The sequence below is a fragment of the Ipomoea triloba genome, chromosome 2 (assembly GCF_003576645.1).
Source record: "Ipomoea triloba cultivar NCNSP0323 chromosome 2, ASM357664v1".
Classification (NCBI taxonomy): Eukaryota; Viridiplantae; Streptophyta; class Magnoliopsida; order Solanales; family Convolvulaceae; genus Ipomoea; species Ipomoea triloba.
In genome coordinates, this window is record NC_044917.1 from 169,487 (window position 1) to 186,804 (window position 17,318).

A 17,318-nucleotide genomic window follows, 5' to 3' on the forward strand; every position below is an offset into this window, starting at 1 on the left:
TACTGTTGGGGGAATAAGTACCTATTACAAGGGGTAATTCTTTTGCGCATGCAGGCTGTTTTGGGTTTCAATAGAATTATAGGAACTTATTTGTTCCATGCAGGGAGCTGCTGCATCCAAAATATGTAACTATATATATGGAAGAAACAATCTAAGCTAGCGATTCCACGCTCTGTAGTGTATATACCCAAGACAATTTTAAGCTAGTTTGTTTGTTTGTTATGTTGGGATTGAAGTTTGAGTATGAATAATTAAAAAATGTAAAAACCGTACAACACATGTTAATATCACAAATGGTCCTCTGATTATTGAGCTAGTACTCTTTTAAATCTCGACTTTTATTTGACCAAAATATGTATCTTGAATTTTATTTTTTACCACTTACTACTGCATACAGCACAGCACGTACAGCATACATAGATGACAGACTACATACCATACCATTGCAGATTTGTAGTACATCATTTCAGCCACTGCCTATTATATCAGGGAGCTGAGTATTTATTTATTTTTTTTAATTAGAACATTTTACCAGTGCCATCCCTTCGAGGGACAGATTCGTGGATATCCATTTTGCGCCAATTCCCCACCAGTGATGCCATTTGCTCTGATTTGTCATATAACCCTAGTAGTCCGCCTGTATGTATAAAAAGAATCTTTCTCCCTTCCCACTTTTTTGGATTCTCAGCCATATCTTTCATCATCCCATATGCTGCTTTCCCGCTACAAAAAGGCCAGGTAGTTTAAAGAATAATACTGCTATCAGATAGAACTCGATCAGTGCAAAGGAAATTTATTATTTAAAAAAATAAAGATTTAACTATACTTAATCTAAAGTACTACCTCCTCCAATACAACACTACCTACCATCTAGGAGTAGGAGGTACTACTTTTGATGGCACCATAAACCAACTGCTCATCCAACTTAGCTGGATGGGGCTCACACTATCTCCAAAACATATAAATTAACACAATCAACAAGATCATACATTCATACCTGTAAACAGGGTCAAGAATTACACCAGTGGCTTCAGCAATTTCTTTCACAAATTTCAGTTCCTCGCTAGTGTTCATAGCATACCCAAGGCCTTTGGCCTGTACATAACAAAAGGGAAACCAATGACTTATAACCCCTCAAAACCGTTTATTTTTTTCTGCCATTTTTTACAATTAACTATTCACAAAAAAAAGGTGTGCAAATTTGGTGTATGTATAAAATGTATCTTATACAAAATGTCAGGTGTTCATAGAGGAATCTCATTCTTCTATCCAATTCCCGCAATTGCATGCCAAAGGAATAATGTGAATAGGAGAAAGCAAAATGAAAAGAATCTCAATGCACTCAATGTTGATACTGTTTACATCTACATATAAGATAATTGTCAACCCAAGGTTTGAGAGAAATTTGTTCTCCAAAAAAGAAATCATTCATCTTTTCTCAAACACATATTTAAATGTAAAATGAATAGCATAAAGATGTATAACACTTTAAAGTTAAGAAAAGCACATTTCCAACAGCTAAGCAATGATTATCGACAACAGCTTGTCAACTAAAATACAATGCTGTCAATTAATCAGCAAACAAAAGAAGTCCAAGATAAATGTACACATAACTAGGTTGGCAAACCTGAACAGGATCCTTACATTTTGGATGCTGACAATATCATGTGAGCTAATCCCTGCATTGAGTCCATCAAGTAGGCCTTGAACGTATTCGTAAAAGTATTCAGGATCATCACAAACGCAGAATGCATTAACCTTCAATCAAAACCTCTTATTAATGAGAATAAATAAACCATGGAGGTGGGAATGGATAAAAAAACACATAATGTAAATGACAATTACTTTTGCCTTCAAGCTACTAAGCCACGATCCAATAGATAATCCAGCAACTGTACCCCCACTGCAGTCTCATGAAGAAATGAATCAAAATTAATAAATTGCCATAAGGCCACATTGTAAATACAAAATTTAATTATTATAAATTAAGTTGCCAGCTAAAAGAGTAGATCTGAAGGTTCATAAATTCGTGGAAAATGATACTATCAATGCTCTACCGTCGTTAAATGTAGTCATGCGCTTCCAACCATATTTGAAATAGGGGATTAAGTTCATGCTCGACTTCTAAACTCACCAAAATTTTCTTTTTGCCATTAAGAAGCAAAATATTCTTCTCTACTCATGATGAAATTAAAAGTTGAGCATACACTCCTGATCTATTGTGTCACTCAAAAAAATATTTCCTTAGGAAACTTTCACCATTTTTTAGTACTTCATCAAGTCATGAGATAGCAGATTTAGGCTAAAACTATACTAGAAGAATATAATATGAAGGAGATAAGAAAGACAACCTGCCACATGCTACTACTATGCCATCAAATTTGTGTTCAAAAGCGGTATGCTGAAGCTGCTGTTCAATCTCTCTAATAGCTTCAATATAGCCCCTAAAATAGAAGTGTGTTATATTGATCATAAAAAAGTAATAGAACTAGAAAAGTAGCAAGATCCTGTTAATAGTAAATTCAGTAAAATGGTGTCCTTTTATTTATTTTTAGTTCTAAAATTCTCTGAGTTTGCAGAAACTAAAAGAAGAACCTCACCAAGTTCCTAAAGAATTGGATCCACCAACAGGTATGACATAGGGCTTTCTCCCTTCGTGCAACAATTTTTCTTTCAATATGTTAGCAAGAGCCTGAAATAAAACAAAAATCACTATTACAACCAGCAATAACCTAGCACATCAATACATTTTTACAAAGATAAGCTCAAATGGATGCAATAAAGTTTGTTTTTTCATTCTTCAACCATCTTTTGAGAAGTTTTAGGATCAGTTTATGTCTACTTTGGTTTTCTGGTTACAAGGATAATCATTTTTTGTTCAAAGCTTTTTTAGAGAGATTCAAAATTAGATGGTGTTTTGGACTGCATTACAATGTGGCTTTCTGTGGTTGAATTGCTCTTCTTGATGTAAATTGGTAGGTATTCCACAAGTAAAGGAGGGGAATGAAAAGAGACATACCACACTGCCAACTTTTGCATACTCTTCTTTTGAAACAAGATCAATGTGAGCTCCAGCTAAGCGCTCAACAAGGAGATTCCCTGTCAATCCTGGATCTTTATCCACAAGAACCTGCAATTATGTACACGTACAGAAGTTACCAATAAAGGCACAAAGAGTTTCCAAAAGACATGCGTTAAAAGAAAAAGTAACAAACTAATTGTCACATACCTTGGAAGTTCGCAGTATAAGATAACAGTCAAGGTTCAAATACTTGGCAGCAACAGCAGTAGCACGGCAATGATTACTTTGAATGCCACCTACAGTGATAATGCAGTCTGCTCCCTGTGCCACAGCATCTGCCAACAAGAATTCCAGTTTCCTCACCTTGTTACCACTCAACTGCATTCCTGAAAGATCATCACGCTATAGATAGAAATTTCTTCTATGTCAGAATTGATTAGTCAAAACTGTGAAAAGCACAACTGAATTATACATAATAAATAAATTAAGCAGAACACAGAAAGTCTGAAAGAAAATTTTAATTGATTGATTTACCTTCAACCAGACCTCGGTGTTTGTAGGCAGATTTGGCAAGTTCCATTTGTGAATTGGAGTAGGAAACTAAACATGGAGCAAATATCAGCAGCAATTCAATCACATTAATGCAGCGATGTATATATGGATTATATATATACAGTCATACAGATGCAGAGAGAGAGAGAGAGAAGATTTTCTTACGTGTCCGAGGGAAAAGACGTCAGAGGGGATAGGGCTGAGAGAAGAAGCCCAATTAGGAGGCCGATAAGGCTTCTTGGTGAGAAATTGGAAAGGGTTTGATGCATCCATGGTTGATGATATTGATTCCTTCTTGTTGTTTGCTACCGAAGAGTAATCGCAGCAAAATTGGCTGCTGAGCTTTTGCTGTGTATTTTTTGTGCTCGAAATCACTCCATTCACACACCTGAAGTTGCTGCTCAAAGTGCTGGTTATCATTTTTTTTTTGCACAATTAACTATTGCCTCCTTCCTTTTCTACTAATTTTATTTAAATCCATAAAAAAATATAGATATCTTAATACTATAAAATATTTATTCATAATTATTTTCTAAACATATTAAAGCACCAGGAGTCAAATAAGGCTCAATTTATAAGCTATAAAATATTTAAATTAGGATCAAAAATTTATTATCATCTAAAAATTATAATTCGTAACAAAGACATTCTTATTTTATTATAACACTACATTTCAAGAGGTACGGTGTTTCAATTAAAAAAAAAAACATTTTAAGAGGCATGGACTTAGCATTTCGTCGTACTCCACCAATAATATATACGGAGTAAATAATAGAGGTATTTATTTTACTGCAGAGTGCAGACAAATTGAGTATAAAAACAAAGTGAGATAAAAATTCAAATTTTGCTAATTTGATTTTGATAGCTACCGAACCGAGCGGCCAGCTAAGTTGGGGACCTCCAAGTTAGCTGCTTTCCTTTTGACGATCTTTGACAGCCATCAAAAGCATATGCTTGCAGAATCAATTCAATCTAGAGTTTGTGTTGTTTGTATTTTCTCAGGTCCTCCAAGATATTAGATACGGAGTAGTATTTATTATGGCTATCTTTGATCAACTCTCAAAGCTACTTTACTGGTCCAGAAATTCAGAAGACAACTCAGAGCATGAAAAGAAAAGGGATATATATTCATTCAAAGACCCAATCGTCACGTGGGAAAAAAGTGAAGAGATTTGTCAAACTCTAAAAGCTACTGATCCTCTGAACATGGACATATTCTTCAGTCAAATGTTTTTGGTGACCATCGTACTATATCATACTATAATTTCAACTGCTGTTCTTCAGTCAGCTGTCAGCTGGCCATTCGATCCAGTTCTTTCAAGTTTGAAGGAGTCAGCTCATAGATATCCTCATTCCCTCCGCTCTTTGTAATTTGGGATTAAATCTCTCTATACTACACCTTCTGATCTTCATCTATCAGTGACTCCTGAGGGATCGGGGCCATTCAGATTCTCCAAGTGATCGAATTTCAACTCATTCTTCTACTTCATATTAAAGCAGGTTATTTTCAATCATACTCTACACTTGTTCTTTTTCTTAATATTCATGTCAAGTTTTTAATTAACTTTTCCTAACTGTTGAGGTTAAAATGAATTTGTAGTTTTTAGTTTCTTCTGCCAATCATCAATTCAAGAACCTTGCTTGAGAGTCGCAGAGATTCTGAAGAAGGGAGAGGGAGTAGCGTTTTCTTGACGCAATTTTACGTACAGTTCGGTGGGGTTTTTTTTTTTTTTTTTTTTAATGGATTTTTCATCTTGTTTTTCTGGTTCATGCTCAAGATACATTCTTAGTCATATATATATAAATCATAATGCTGTTCTGATACTGAACTTTGAACATTTTCATTCAGCAATTTGTAAGTTCCTTTATTTTATTTATAATAAAAAACATCCGTTTACAGCTGGATCAACTGCCTTAGAAAATGGTTGCTTATGAAAGAGATGTAGTACCAATGTTATCAGCCACAGATTCGCAAGCTGATGAAAGTGATGAATCTCGATATAGGAGATTTTCCTATAGGGCAAGGAGATCACTGTCTATTCCTGCAAACTCCATGGAGCCGTATGATACTGAAAATAGTCATTTTGGATTTACTGGTCCTCTGAGAAATGAAAGGCGGACTTCTTACATACAGATGAGTGGTCCCTTGTACATCGGGCAAAAAGCCTCGATCACGAACAACCTTAGAACATCTCAAGTAGCATTGGGACGCAAGTCAACTAGGCAAACAGTGGAAATATATCCTTCCACTGCTATAAGGGAATCAAGTGATTGGGAAGATTATGACTATGCACAGAAAAATGAACATCTCTTGAGATCAGGGCAATTGGGAGTGTGCAATGATCCATACTGCACAACATGCCCAACCATTGACATATTAAAAGCACAGGGACAAAAGTCTAAGTCACCAGAGATATTTGATCACAAGGTATGCTTATGCTCTCTTTTTTATCTACTTAGGTCAATGCTCGTTGTCATCCTCTTCCAGAAAAATTGTATCCTTAGCTCATTTTGTTATTCTTGTGAGTCAAGATTGTACAATATTTAGTTATTTTCATTGAAGGACAAAGGTTATGTGCACTTCTAGCTGCAGTAATCTTAAATTTTATATCTTCTAGTGACAATAAACTTTATTAGAGTAGTTTTGTTGAGATTACTTTTTAAAGAGATTCCTTAAATGAGGCTCATCATTTTTACTTCTTGCTCTTTTTATATACTAGGACAGTTTGCCTCAAAGCGACAAGTTACATAATTAACGGGCCCTAGTTGTTTGCATTTAATGTGACTCCATGCAGTTCCATAATATGATATATGGAGATGCAAAAGGTTGGGCAAAGAGAAGCTGTTCTTTCTTGTGGTCATGCCTTCCAGGTGTCATGAATCCACATGCTAAAGTGGTGCAGCGGTGGAACAAATTCTTTGTCTTCTCATGTTCATTTGCAGTTTTTATTGATCCCCTGTTCTTCTTTTTGCTGACTGTGAATCAGGTATTCACTTAACTGTGGTTGTCTTAGATAGCTCTTGCAGTTCAACTGAATTACATATATGCGTATTGCATTTAGAATCTCTGTCTAGACATTTGCTTTTATGAGGTAAAAAATGATATTTAGCATGTATCTAATATTCTAATTGTTTGCAGAGTTTTCTAAATATAATTTAGAATGATAAAAATTTCTTTCTTTGCACACCCTGCAATAAATTAATACTCTATTTATAATATATTACTTTGTATGCAAAATGTTGATGATGCAAGCTTTCCTAAAAGGAAGATAGTGACATTTAAAACATTACATAAATATTGGCTTGTGTAAGTATTGATTGCAATATCTTTCACATGACAGATGAATCTAGTGAACTCCCAACATTAAAGCACTCTGTTTAGTTATAACTTAGAAGTCAATTACCATAAGACACTAATCAAAATCCAAAATAAAAGCACCAATTTTTATCTGTGTTTTTAATTTCTACAACATGGTGATGCTAGAGTAAATATATGTGTACCATAGGTAGATAAAATCAAGCTCAACAGTACACTGATGAATTTATGGTCCAACAGAAAGCCAAGAACTGATTTGTATAATTGTATTTAGCATTCTATGAACAATTTTGAGAGTTCTTAATTCCCTTTTTTGACCAATTAAAATTTTGGCACTAGTATTTGTAATGTTCTTACATGCACACATGTTTTTCAATTTGTTTAGCATACCTGCCTTTCTTTTGCGTGTTTTGTATGTTTTGAATTTGCCTCTTTGACCAATCAAGATTTGGCACTTAGTATCCATTATGTTATTTTCCCCTATTCTTAACTGCACACTACATGTGTTTTATGATGCTTTATTTGCCTTTCTACTTTTGTTATAGGATAACAAGTGCATTGTACTGAACTGGCCCTTGACAACCACAATTGTGATTTTGAGGAGCTTGACTGATTTCATATACTTAATACACATGCTACTTCAGGTGACTATTCCCCTCACACAGTTCAGATCAGAGGCATTTCCAGTTGGCTTAATCATTACACTATCATGTATAATTCCTATTTTGCAGTTCCGGTTGGCTTATGTTGCTCCTGAATCCAGGGTCGTTGGAGCGGGTGACTTAGTTGATCACCCCAAAAAGATTGCTGTCAATTATCTTAAAGGATTTTTTTTGATTGACTTATTTGTTGTATTGCCATTGCCTCAGGTAATGATATAGATTTGACGTTGAGTCTTTGACTTCATGGTTGAGCTAATGATGGATTATTTATATATGAGCTACTGATTTTGTGCATTTCACATCTACAGATCATTATATTGTTGATTTTACCTGATTCAATGGGATCATCTGGTGCAAATAATGCCAAAAACCTTTTACGAGCAGCAATTTTGGTTCAGTATGTACCTAGATTGTGGCGGTTTCTTCCTGTTCTCAGAGGCCAGTCTTCAAGTGGCTTCATATTCGAGTCAGCATGGGCTAACTTTGTGATAAATCTTCTAACATTTATGCTGTCTAGCCATGTGGTGGGGTCATGTTGGTATCTTTTTGGCTTACAGGTATGAAACTAATTTAGATAATTTTTAGATTTTGGTTCCATGACTTTAATTTGCTGAAGTTTACATAAGCTGCTTGGATAACCCAGGGCAAAAAAGTTTATGAAGCACTTACTTCATAGTCATCTCTCTTGGAACTTATATGCCTGCAGTTTAACTGGAAAATGTATTTTAAAATCATATCTTCAATGTATAAGCGGCCTTCCTTCAGCTCTGTCCTTATTTTTCTTTTTCCTACTGATCAATCCAGAGGGTGAATCAATGTCTTCGTGATGCCTGTCATACTTCTGGAATAGGAAGGTGCAGGGAATTCATTGACTGTGGGCACGGCAATGATTACAGTAAATTCTCATCAGATCCGGCATGGAATCAATGGAAGAATGATACAAATTCAATTGCTTGTTTTAGTACTAATGGTTTTGATTATGGAATATATGAGCAAGCAGTCAACCTCACAACAAAGCATAGTTTATTTACGAGATATATATACTCACTGTTTTGGGGCTTCCAGGTATTCTTCATAAATTGTCTTCATCATTGCTTTTAATTATTTATTATATTGTTTGTGTGGTATGGTGGTAAAGCATTGAAAATTTTAGTTTTGGTGTAAATGGTAAATGCATGCATTTCTTTATTATCCATCTGATATAATTATTTGTTGGCCTGGTGTGTGGTTAGCAAATAAGTACGCTTGCTGGGAATCTAGTTCCAAGTTACTTCGAGTGGGAAGTTCTTTTCACCATGGCCATTATTGGACTCGGTCTCTTACTGTTTGCTATGCTCATTGGAAATATGCAAAACTTTCTACAGTCTCTTGGTAGCAGGTACGTACAAGTGTTACTTTGAATGCCATTATATTGTAGACAAACCTGTAGTTTCGATCATGTATGTCTTTATGATTCTTTGAACTTCATTCTCATTAATTAGTAGAATTATGTATGTATGTATGTATGTATGTTATTCTGCATGTTTAGGCAGTTGGAAATGTCTATGAGGCGTCGCGATGTTGAGAAGTGGATGAGCCACCGGCGCTTGCCAGAGGGATTAAGAAGGTACCTAGCCTTTCTAAGTTCTCTTTTTGAATCTTTCTGATCTGCTCTTCCACCTGCCTTTTTCTTTGTTCGTGCGTGTAATGTTAAAGTGTAGTTTGTAGTTGATTGAATGCGTTTCAAAACATGAGCTTTGAGCTGTGGCCTGCAGAAAAATTGATAGCATGCATCGTCAATAATCTTTATCCTTTGGTTTCGGTGTAGGCGAGTACGACTAGCTGAACGATATACATGGGCAGCTACGAGAGGGGTGAATGAAGAAATGTTGTTGGAGAACCTACCTGAAGACGTACAAAGAGATATAAGAAGGCATCTTTTTAAATTTATCAAGAAGGTGAACAAATTGAATTATATTGAACCAACTTTCATTATCTTCTGTTCAATTTGCTTGAGCTCATTATATTGCTTTTAATTTGATGCAAATATATATAATTTACTCGATCTATCTATCTATCTATCTCCAAATTAAACTTGTACGACTTTCTTACTAGCTAACTACTACTACCATATATATGTTGAATATATATTTGCATATATGCATGCAGGTCCGCATTTTTGCACTTGTAGATGAGCTAGTCTTGGATGCTATTTGTGAAAAGTTAAGACTAACAACGTATATAGAAGGAAGCAAAGTTTTCTACCGAGGTGGTCTTATTGACAAGATGGTTTTCATCATCCGGGGAAAGATGGAAAGCACGGGAGAAGATGGAAACATGGCCATGTTGTCTGAAGGGGATGCTTGTGGGGAAGAGCTCCTCACATGGTGCCTAGAACATTCCTCTTCTGTAAATAAAGGTATGTATTTAGGTGTCTGTCAAATTATTTTCTTTTTTACGTGTCGGAATCTAACTTTCATAATAAATTAAAATTATTCCATTCAGATGGAATAAAGGTCAAGATTCCAGGACACAGGCTACTTAGTAACAGGATTGTAAGGTGCCTAAGCAATGTTGAAGCATTTATATTGCGAGAAGCAGATCTTGCAGAAGTCATTTCTCTGTTTGCAAGATTCTTGCGGAACCCCCGAGTTCAGGGTGCCATAAGGTATGTATATTATTCCTTAAATGCTCTCATCTCATCTCATTGTAATATCTATCTTATCGAAATTACTTTCCCTAGCTTGCTTAATCATCACATTTACATTTACTTCATTGATTTAATTTGTGGTGCAGGTATGAATCTCCTTATTGGCGAGCCCTGGCAGCACGCTGCATTCAAGTAGCATGGAGATATAGAAAGAAGCGTCTAAGTCGTGCAGACAGCAACAACTCGTCACAACAAAATTTACTAGGAATGGAAGTTAGATTACGTACTCTAGATCGAGAAACATCTGAATTTTATTTTGGATACTCGAATTGTATTTAAATAACAAGAATTTAGTAATAATCCAATTAAAATTCTCCCATTTTATATTCAATGAGAAAATGAAATACACTAAACAACCCCAAATTACTTAATACCTCTTTCAAAATCTTGGTGACCAAATATGTCCAAAATCAATTAATGGTCAAAGATGGATTAATAAAATTATTATTAAAAAAAACAAATGATAAGGATAATATTTTTCATGGTAGTCATTATTATCAATAATTATATTTAACTCCAACTATTCATTTTCTCGAATAAGCCCCTTACAATTCACCATGAACACCTCTTCTTCTTCCTCTAACCCCTCAATTATCTTGTTAAGGACATTAATCATGGCAAAGGTGTCAACTTTAATCACAACATTAGTCAATATTTTATCTTTTACGTTCGAAAGCCTTCCTCTAATCCTCATTCATAAGTCCACATTAAAATCATTCAGCCTCTCAAAGTTAACTGTGAACATCATTGATTGTTTTGAAAATTTTCTCATCCTCAAAGGCACAATCTTTGGGTGCACACATCCCAACTTGGCCTTAAAAATGTCGAAATTAAGGTAGTCAATGTTAATGCGGAGTAGTGTTTTGACCCGTTTTGTCCTTTTCTCCTCCATTGAGGAAGTCTTGATTCTTGAAAAAATGTGTTTGCCGTATCTTCCAAAAATATCTTCGTCCCCGTACCCAAACCCATCCCCTCTGACAACCAATTCCGATCATCGGATGAAATTTCCGGCGGCCGGAATTACGAATCTCCCCTTAACTGTTGAAAATTTATAAGGAAATACAATGGATTCGACCGAGCACAACGAGGAGAACAGTGAAGAGTCGGAGACTCCTAATTACCGATTGTTGCGCAGCTGCTTGGGGCTTGTATTGTTTGTATTGGGCTTCTTTCTGCTGTCAATTTTCGTGCTTTATTTCGCGGTTTACATTGAGAGTTTATCGATTTGGAACCCTATTTCTCTGCCCTCGCGCTGCAAAATAGTTTCGAGCAGTAAGTGATTCTAAATTATTTTATTTTGTGTTCTGTTATTGCTTCAATTTTCTTATTATTCTTACTTGTTGGGGTCTGATTGGCTGTTAAGAAATTGGAGTGAAAATCATTTTACATGCCTACACATCTCCATGGCATAGGGTTGCAATTTGGTTTCTGATTGGGGGGTTTGAAAGATCATTACAGTTATAAGAACTTTTTCTTTTCTGGGCTACTGGATTGAGTTTGGCCTCCAATTTTAGCTGCCAATTCCTTGAACCTGTTTGGTTTCCTAAGAAGGGTTTGGAAGTAATCTGGTTCGAGAATAAAACATGATTGGGTTTAGATTTTTCAGTTTGCTGGAAACCATACAGAGTGGACTTATAGTGATTGTATATGTTGTTCCCTTGGGGAAGCTTGTGTTCAGCTTTATATTACCTTTAATATTACATTGTTTTGCAATGTATGGATTGTGAACTAACTCAAATAAGAATCAACAAACAGGACTGCTGCTGGGTATAATCAGAACTCAGCAGTAATGATTTCCTTTAGTGTAGACAGTGTCTAAATCCTTGTACTACCGAAACCTGAAAATTACCAATCGAAAACTTTCTGCAGGTGTGGATCTTAGGTCATCTAAAGTCTGTGAACTGGGACTGTTGAATTACAAAGCTAAAAATGTACTTTACCCATATGAAAGAAAGAAGTTCCGGTGCCACTATGATTACTACTGGGCATCTGTATTTAAGGTGATCATCACTAATACCTATGGCATGTGATACTCTTTTACTGTCGACTTCCTTTATTTGGGCATATATTATGATCCTGTGAACTTGTGAGCTGTGGCGTAGTTATATGCTTCTCAATAAGATTATAGGTATGCTCCTTTAAAAATAATAATAATAACGCAATGTTATTTGGACAATAGTCACTACTTCAAGATGCTCTTCGCTACATACTGCCTTCAAGCAATGCGGCTTCCAGGTTGAACATGACCCTAGAGAGAACTGGACCTAGTTTGTAGAGTTGCGAATGCCTAAGAGAGCCTTTCTAATGATCCATGCGACAGTCCCTTGGATCATATTTTGGGATCTTGGTTAAATGCACAGATCCACCCCCTCTCAAAAAGAAAAGGAAATTAATTCAAGATGCTACATGCCTACATCATCTGTATATAGTACAAAATACATTAAGGACATGAAGGTCATACCAATTCAATATGGATTGTCATTTTTCATTTGATGTATACTGAATAACATTCATACTACCTGCCATTATCTGGACCTTGAACTTGAGGCTCACCAGTTCAGCAGTTTCTTCTTTCCTTTTTACTTTTTGACAGAGAAATTTGCAAATCTTCTGAGCATAAAATAATAAACTGCTCACTTTTTGCTTTTGTAATTCCCTTTTTCTAAGTACAGGTTGAATATACAGATCATTCGGGTCAGTCACGGTTAGCTTTGGCAGAAGCTCCAAACGAAGCACTTCCCTCTGACTGTCGGCCCAATTTCATTGCTGCTTGGTTGACAAAAGATAGATTCAAGGTTGAATTTGGGCATTGAATTTTAGTGTAACGCGGGAAAACACTAATTAGTATAAAAGCTATATCTTGACAAAAATTGTTTACAGTATTACTTAAAAGACCAGTGTGCACCTTTATATCAGAGAATTATCTCTTGAAGTGATATTTTCTGGATTGAGGCATCAAAGAAAATATGTTGAAATGAAAAGTTTTGCGAGTCCACAAAAAGAAGATTTCCAAGTTTTTGAACTAGATTACTAGATTTTGTTCTGAGTTAATACACGTGTATGCATGTGTTTGTGTGTATTTTCACTCATTGAAGCTATTTCTTTGTTTATTTGCGAATTCTCACGTTAGTGCCTGCTCTTTTGTTCAGGTGAATGAAACTTACAAGTGCTGGTATTCATTGGGAATATCTAATATTAACATATATGAAGATGGCTTTTTCAATTGCCAAGCTAAAGATCCATCTGCTATCGAGATGTCTGTTCGATATTTGATCCTGTGAGTATCAAAGAAAGAATTTTTGTGTCTGCTTTACACCATAAAGAGGATTGTTTAAAAATGAGAAAATATTTTATTGTTCCCAGTAAATATTTCAAGGACATCTGTGCTTTTATGTTGATACGAGGCTATTTCCTGCCTTCTGTATACGCCTCCTGATATTTAGAAATAGATGAAAAAAAAAACTAGATTTGATGGGTGATCAGTTACTTTTCTATTGCCTGCTCGGTATATATGTAACTAGAAGTGGTGTTATTTTTGACAGGTTCATGAGGATATCAAAATCCACACTTGCCAGTGCAAATTTATTACAGTCCTGGGGATGGGGTGTGGTTGCTGGACTCATCACCGGGTTCTGTTCCTCCTTTTTGCTCATATTCTTGGTTGGCCTTTTACGGAAATTCTGGTCATATCATCACCAACTCTCCGTGACAAGATGGCTCGCTCTGCATTGCACTGCAGTCCGTTTAAAAAGAGTTTGTTTCTTTGTAGCATATGTGTCGTTTTCAAGCTGGTTGGCTGTTCAATACTTGCAAAGAATCGGCCTCCCTGAGGTTAGAGTTCAGTATAGTAGGTACTAGGTAGCGTTGGTTTTCACAGAAGTGTGACTTGCAAGCACTCAGCATTCCTATGTAAGAGTCTAAAATCCTTGTGCCATTAGAAATGGATTTTCATATTCCATCATTTCTAGTCCTTGAATAGGCTTTTGAGCCTCGAGTTAATGGTTCTGGAACATAGCAGTAGTCGTACCCTGGAGTTTATGGTTCTTCTGTACTAATGACCTGCATCTTGTGATTGGATTCAAGTCACAATCAAAACGATAGCAAAGCATTTATCATAAGTTCACCTCTTGGTTTATACTCCGGAATGTAAAGAAAGTAGTATAATGTAGAGATCTCTCCATTAATAAATAGTTCAGATATAGTACAAAGTTGGAATCCTTAACTTCTATACATTACAATCAATGAATGAACATAAACTTTTGTTTTGTTTTTTGCTTTTGTATAATTTACTACACTACTATCTTATCACAACATTAGAACAAATTTATAGATAGTGTAAAAATTATATAGATCCTTTAAAATTGATCTTTCTTCCCAAATTTTACTCTTGTAATCAACTGATCAAACTATTCATACAGGCTAAAATGTGTTATCTTATACTATATATGCATGTATGCATCTCCTTACAAGATGCATTCAAGTTGTTGCATGGAGATATAAGAAGAAGTGCCAAAGTCATGTAAATGACACCGTTCATAACAGTTCTCTTCTTAGAAATGAATATTTATTCATCAACTACACGTAATATGTAAATATTTTTGTTGTGTACATAACATTACAACTTGTAAAATTTTGTTGTCAACTTCTAGTATGTATATCCCACAGGCATTTGTCATCCATTACCAACACAATGTGCATGTCATACGTTATTTCTATGAGTTTGGATCTAGATTTTTGCAATATTGTATAGATAATTTATCTAATACACACTTATATAATTATTCTGTTTTTGTTGCCATCAAAAAATTACGGAGTAGTAAAAGAAATCCCAGTTTATCGCGAGGATATTAAATGCCGGAGATTTCATTTTGGGGCAGACATCTATTCCTCATCTTAGACTTGTAAACCTGTGCATTCTAAAAATAGTTATGGGGAAGAGCAGGATGACCCATGACTGTCCATCAATGGCAATAGTAGCAATGCTTCAATGATGCCACGTGACGGGACGGCCATGACCGGTCCGTCACTTTACCCACCATGCACATATACATATGGTACAATTATGTTTCCATTAACGCCAAAAGCTAATTTGTTTCTATCTAACCCTATTCAAACAATCCATGAAACTTCTACACATATATTATAAGCCTACTCATCCAATCCCGTTTCAAGAATTTAGTATTAAAAATTTCCAAAATGGAATCACTCGTGACGATTATATCCAAATGAGTATATTAATTAAACCCAATTTGCAAGAGTACTATTTTTTATTTATTTATCACTATTTTATATGTAATTTTCTGTACATTTTTTGGAGTGAAGGGATGTCCCAAGATTCTTTGCTAATGGACAATTAAGCTCCGACTTTGCATTATCCATCTTGTATTAACTCCTCCCAACCGTAAATGAAGAGATGCTGGAGAGCAAATTTGTGCCATTTCCCCAACAACTTTATTATATTAAATTTAAATAATATATAATCATCCATTAAATTGTTTATATATGCAACACTGATACTATGGCATGTCATATTGTATACTTAAAAATAAGTAATTCTAAAAGTAATGGGTTTGCTTCTTATTAATATTTTATTGATCAAGTTCATCATTATGTGGTTTGCATACTATTACATAATAACGAATTAAGTTTACCGCTTTAAGTAATAATTATGATTGTCTCGTTATTTGAAAAGAGTTCTATATTTTATATAGAGTCATTTCCATTTTTGGTCCTACTGTTATTGGGGCATTGTCAATTTTAGTCCACTTCATTAATTTTTGCCACATTGCGGCCAGCCTTATTTAGTCCTTGCTACTTTTAGTCCACCGTTAAAATTTTCGTCAAATGGCCATTCAAAACAGGGGTATTTTTGGTCTTTACATGCTTTGGTCATCTCCTTGACTCTTTTGTAATGGTTTTCCTTACACATTTTCATCCAATGAAGAGGTCCAATGAAAGCTATGTGAGCCACATTACAAAGCCATGGCTTTCGTCGGACCTCTTTATTTGATGAAAATGTGTAAGGAAAGCCACAACAAATGGTAAAGGAGATTATTAAAGCATGAAAAGACCAAAATACCCTTGTTTTGGACGATTATTTGACAAAAATTTTAACGGTGGACTAAAAGTGGCAAGGACTAAATAAGACTGGCCGCAATGTGGCAAAAATTAATGAATTGGACTAAAATTGGCAATGTCCTAATAACAGTAGGACCAAAAATGGGAATGACTCTTTTATATATTATAATTTTTTTGAAAAACATCAAATTAGCCCATAAATCTAACAAATCTTTATGCCATGCAATGCTATCTCATTTGGTTTTTCATAGGTGAAAATTGCCATCGGTTAATTTAAAGATGGTTAATAGTTATTCTTTAAAAAAAAATTTAAAACTAAGAATAGAATAACAAATTGTACTATTGCGATTAAAGTAAATATAATGACACTTTATATTAATTTAGTTGGTTTTGATCCAAAATATATATATTAATCTAGTTAGCAATAGTTGTTTGTAAATTGTATATATATTGATTGTCAATGAAGATTGTATAAATTTCTCATCAATTACAATTACTCCGTACTTTTTTAATGACGATGGAAATACTAGTAAACCACATTCATGTTACTTGCCCTAAGAAGACTATTTGCAAAAGACTCAAAAAGTTTTCAATAATTAATTATAACTACTCTTGATTATTTAAAAGGAATATATAAAGTCTTCGTTGTGCTTTTACGGTAATCGGCAACCATAACTGATTGCAATAAATAGTGTAAGAAGTAAGAACATTGGTGTTATTACGTGATCTGTTACAAATTTTATTTACATCCATTTTTAAAACACACAATGCTTTGTTCATTGTCATTTCCCAACATATGCATGTGTAAGGTACATGCATAAAGATGGGGCACAAGTGTAACGGCTGATCTGATTGCACCAATATACAATAATTTCTGTATTCCGGCCTTTAATAATGTTGTAGAATATTTGCTTTATTATTTATTATTATTGTTTTTTTGTTTAGGAAAAAGGTCTATGATAGAAACTTTAATTATAAAATTGTAATTGTTGATTCATT

The 17,318-nt window shown here is 34.8% G+C and overlaps 3 protein-coding genes across 6 annotated transcripts; 2 read left to right on the top strand and 1 right to left on the bottom strand.

Moving 5' to 3' along the window:
- Positions 1-285: 285 nt before the first annotated feature.
- LOC116005465 (putative D-cysteine desulfhydrase 1, mitochondrial) lies at positions 286-4,007 on the bottom strand. Its single transcript, XM_031245671.1, has 10 exons — positions 3,740-4,007; positions 3,557-3,622; positions 3,230-3,424; positions 3,020-3,130; positions 2,601-2,692; positions 2,352-2,444; positions 1,846-1,903; positions 1,645-1,758; positions 998-1,095; positions 286-723 (listed from the first exon to the last, which is right to left on the bottom strand). The coding sequence occupies exons 1-10, from the start codon at positions 3,992-3,994 to the stop codon at positions 519-521; spliced, it is 1,287 nt and encodes a 428-aa protein (XP_031101531.1). The 5' UTR covers positions 3,995-4,007; the 3' UTR covers positions 286-518.
- Positions 4,008-4,481: 474 nt separating this feature from the next.
- LOC116007927 (probable cyclic nucleotide-gated ion channel 20, chloroplastic) lies at positions 4,482-10,572 on the top strand. 3 transcript variants are annotated; one of them, XM_031248587.1, is made up of 14 exons: positions 4,482-5,074; positions 5,175-5,287; positions 5,475-6,002; positions 6,370-6,561; positions 7,436-7,534; positions 7,622-7,759; positions 7,861-8,109; positions 8,357-8,617; positions 8,785-8,930; positions 9,081-9,158; positions 9,360-9,489; positions 9,701-9,950; positions 10,037-10,199; positions 10,328-10,572. In XM_031248587.1, exons 3-14 carry the CDS (start codon positions 5,496-5,498, stop codon positions 10,518-10,520), a joined length of 2,406 nt encoding a protein of 801 aa, XP_031104447.1. In that variant the 5' UTR covers positions 4,482-5,074; positions 5,175-5,287; positions 5,475-5,495; the 3' UTR covers positions 10,521-10,572. The 3 variants fall into 3 exon arrangements, with proteins under 3 accessions (XP_031104447.1, XP_031104453.1, XP_031104457.1); XM_031248593.1 differs by lacking the exon at positions 5,175-5,287; XM_031248597.1 differs by lacking the exons at positions 4,482-5,074; positions 5,175-5,287 and having other exon boundaries at positions 5,871-6,002; positions 6,295-6,561.
- Positions 10,573-10,995: 423 nt separating this feature from the next.
- Positions 10,996-14,378, top strand: LOC116007942. Of its 2 annotated transcripts, XM_031248605.1 has the most exons (5): positions 11,005-11,513; positions 12,111-12,241; positions 12,914-13,036; positions 13,391-13,518; positions 13,784-14,378. In XM_031248605.1, exons 1-5 carry the CDS (start codon positions 11,306-11,308, stop codon positions 14,097-14,099), a joined length of 906 nt encoding a protein of 301 aa, XP_031104465.1. In that variant the 5' UTR covers positions 11,005-11,305; the 3' UTR covers positions 14,100-14,378. The 2 variants fall into 2 exon arrangements, with proteins under 2 accessions (XP_031104471.1, XP_031104465.1); XM_031248611.1 differs by lacking the exon at positions 12,914-13,036 and having other exon boundaries at positions 10,996-11,513.
- The last annotated feature ends 2,940 nt before the right edge of the window (positions 14,379-17,318 follow it).

What these genes read in the sequence shown, in the direction of transcription:
- LOC116007927 (XM_031248587.1), top strand. Translation starts at nt 5,496, where the DNA reads ATGGTTGCTTATGAAAGAGATGTAGTACCAATGTTATCAGCCACAGAT. An exon ending in TTTTGCTGACTGTGAATCAG is followed by an intron (nt 6,562 to 7,435) that starts GTATTCACTTAA and finishes CTTTTGTTATAG; the next exon opens with GATAACAAGTGCATTGTACT. An exon ending in CACTGTTTTGGGGCTTCCAG is followed by an intron (nt 8,618 to 8,784) that starts GTATTCTTCATA and finishes GTGTGTGGTTAG; the next exon opens with CAAATAAGTACGCTTGCTGG.
- LOC116005465 (XM_031245671.1), bottom strand. Translation starts at nt 3,994, where the DNA reads ATGATAACCAGCACTTTGAGCAGCAACTTCAGGTGTGTGAATGGAGTG. An exon ending in ACACCGAGGTCTGGTTGAAG is followed by an intron (nt 3,425 to 3,556) that starts GTAAATCAATCA and finishes TTCTATCTATAG; the next exon opens with CGTGATGATCTTTCAGGAAT. An exon ending in ATATTGTCAGCATCCAAAAT is followed by an intron (nt 1,096 to 1,644) that starts GTAAGGATCCTG and finishes TGTTATGTACAG; the next exon opens with GCCAAAGGCCTTGGGTATGC.
- LOC116007942 (XM_031248605.1), top strand. Translation starts at nt 11,306, where the DNA reads ATGGATTCGACCGAGCACAACGAGGAGAACAGTGAAGAGTCGGAGACT. An exon ending in TGACAAAAGATAGATTCAAG is followed by an intron (nt 13,037 to 13,390) that starts GTTGAATTTGGG and finishes TCTTTTGTTCAG; the next exon opens with GTGAATGAAACTTACAAGTG. An exon ending in TCTGTTCGATATTTGATCCT is followed by an intron (nt 13,519 to 13,783) that starts GTGAGTATCAAA and finishes TATTTTTGACAG; the next exon opens with GTTCATGAGGATATCAAAAT.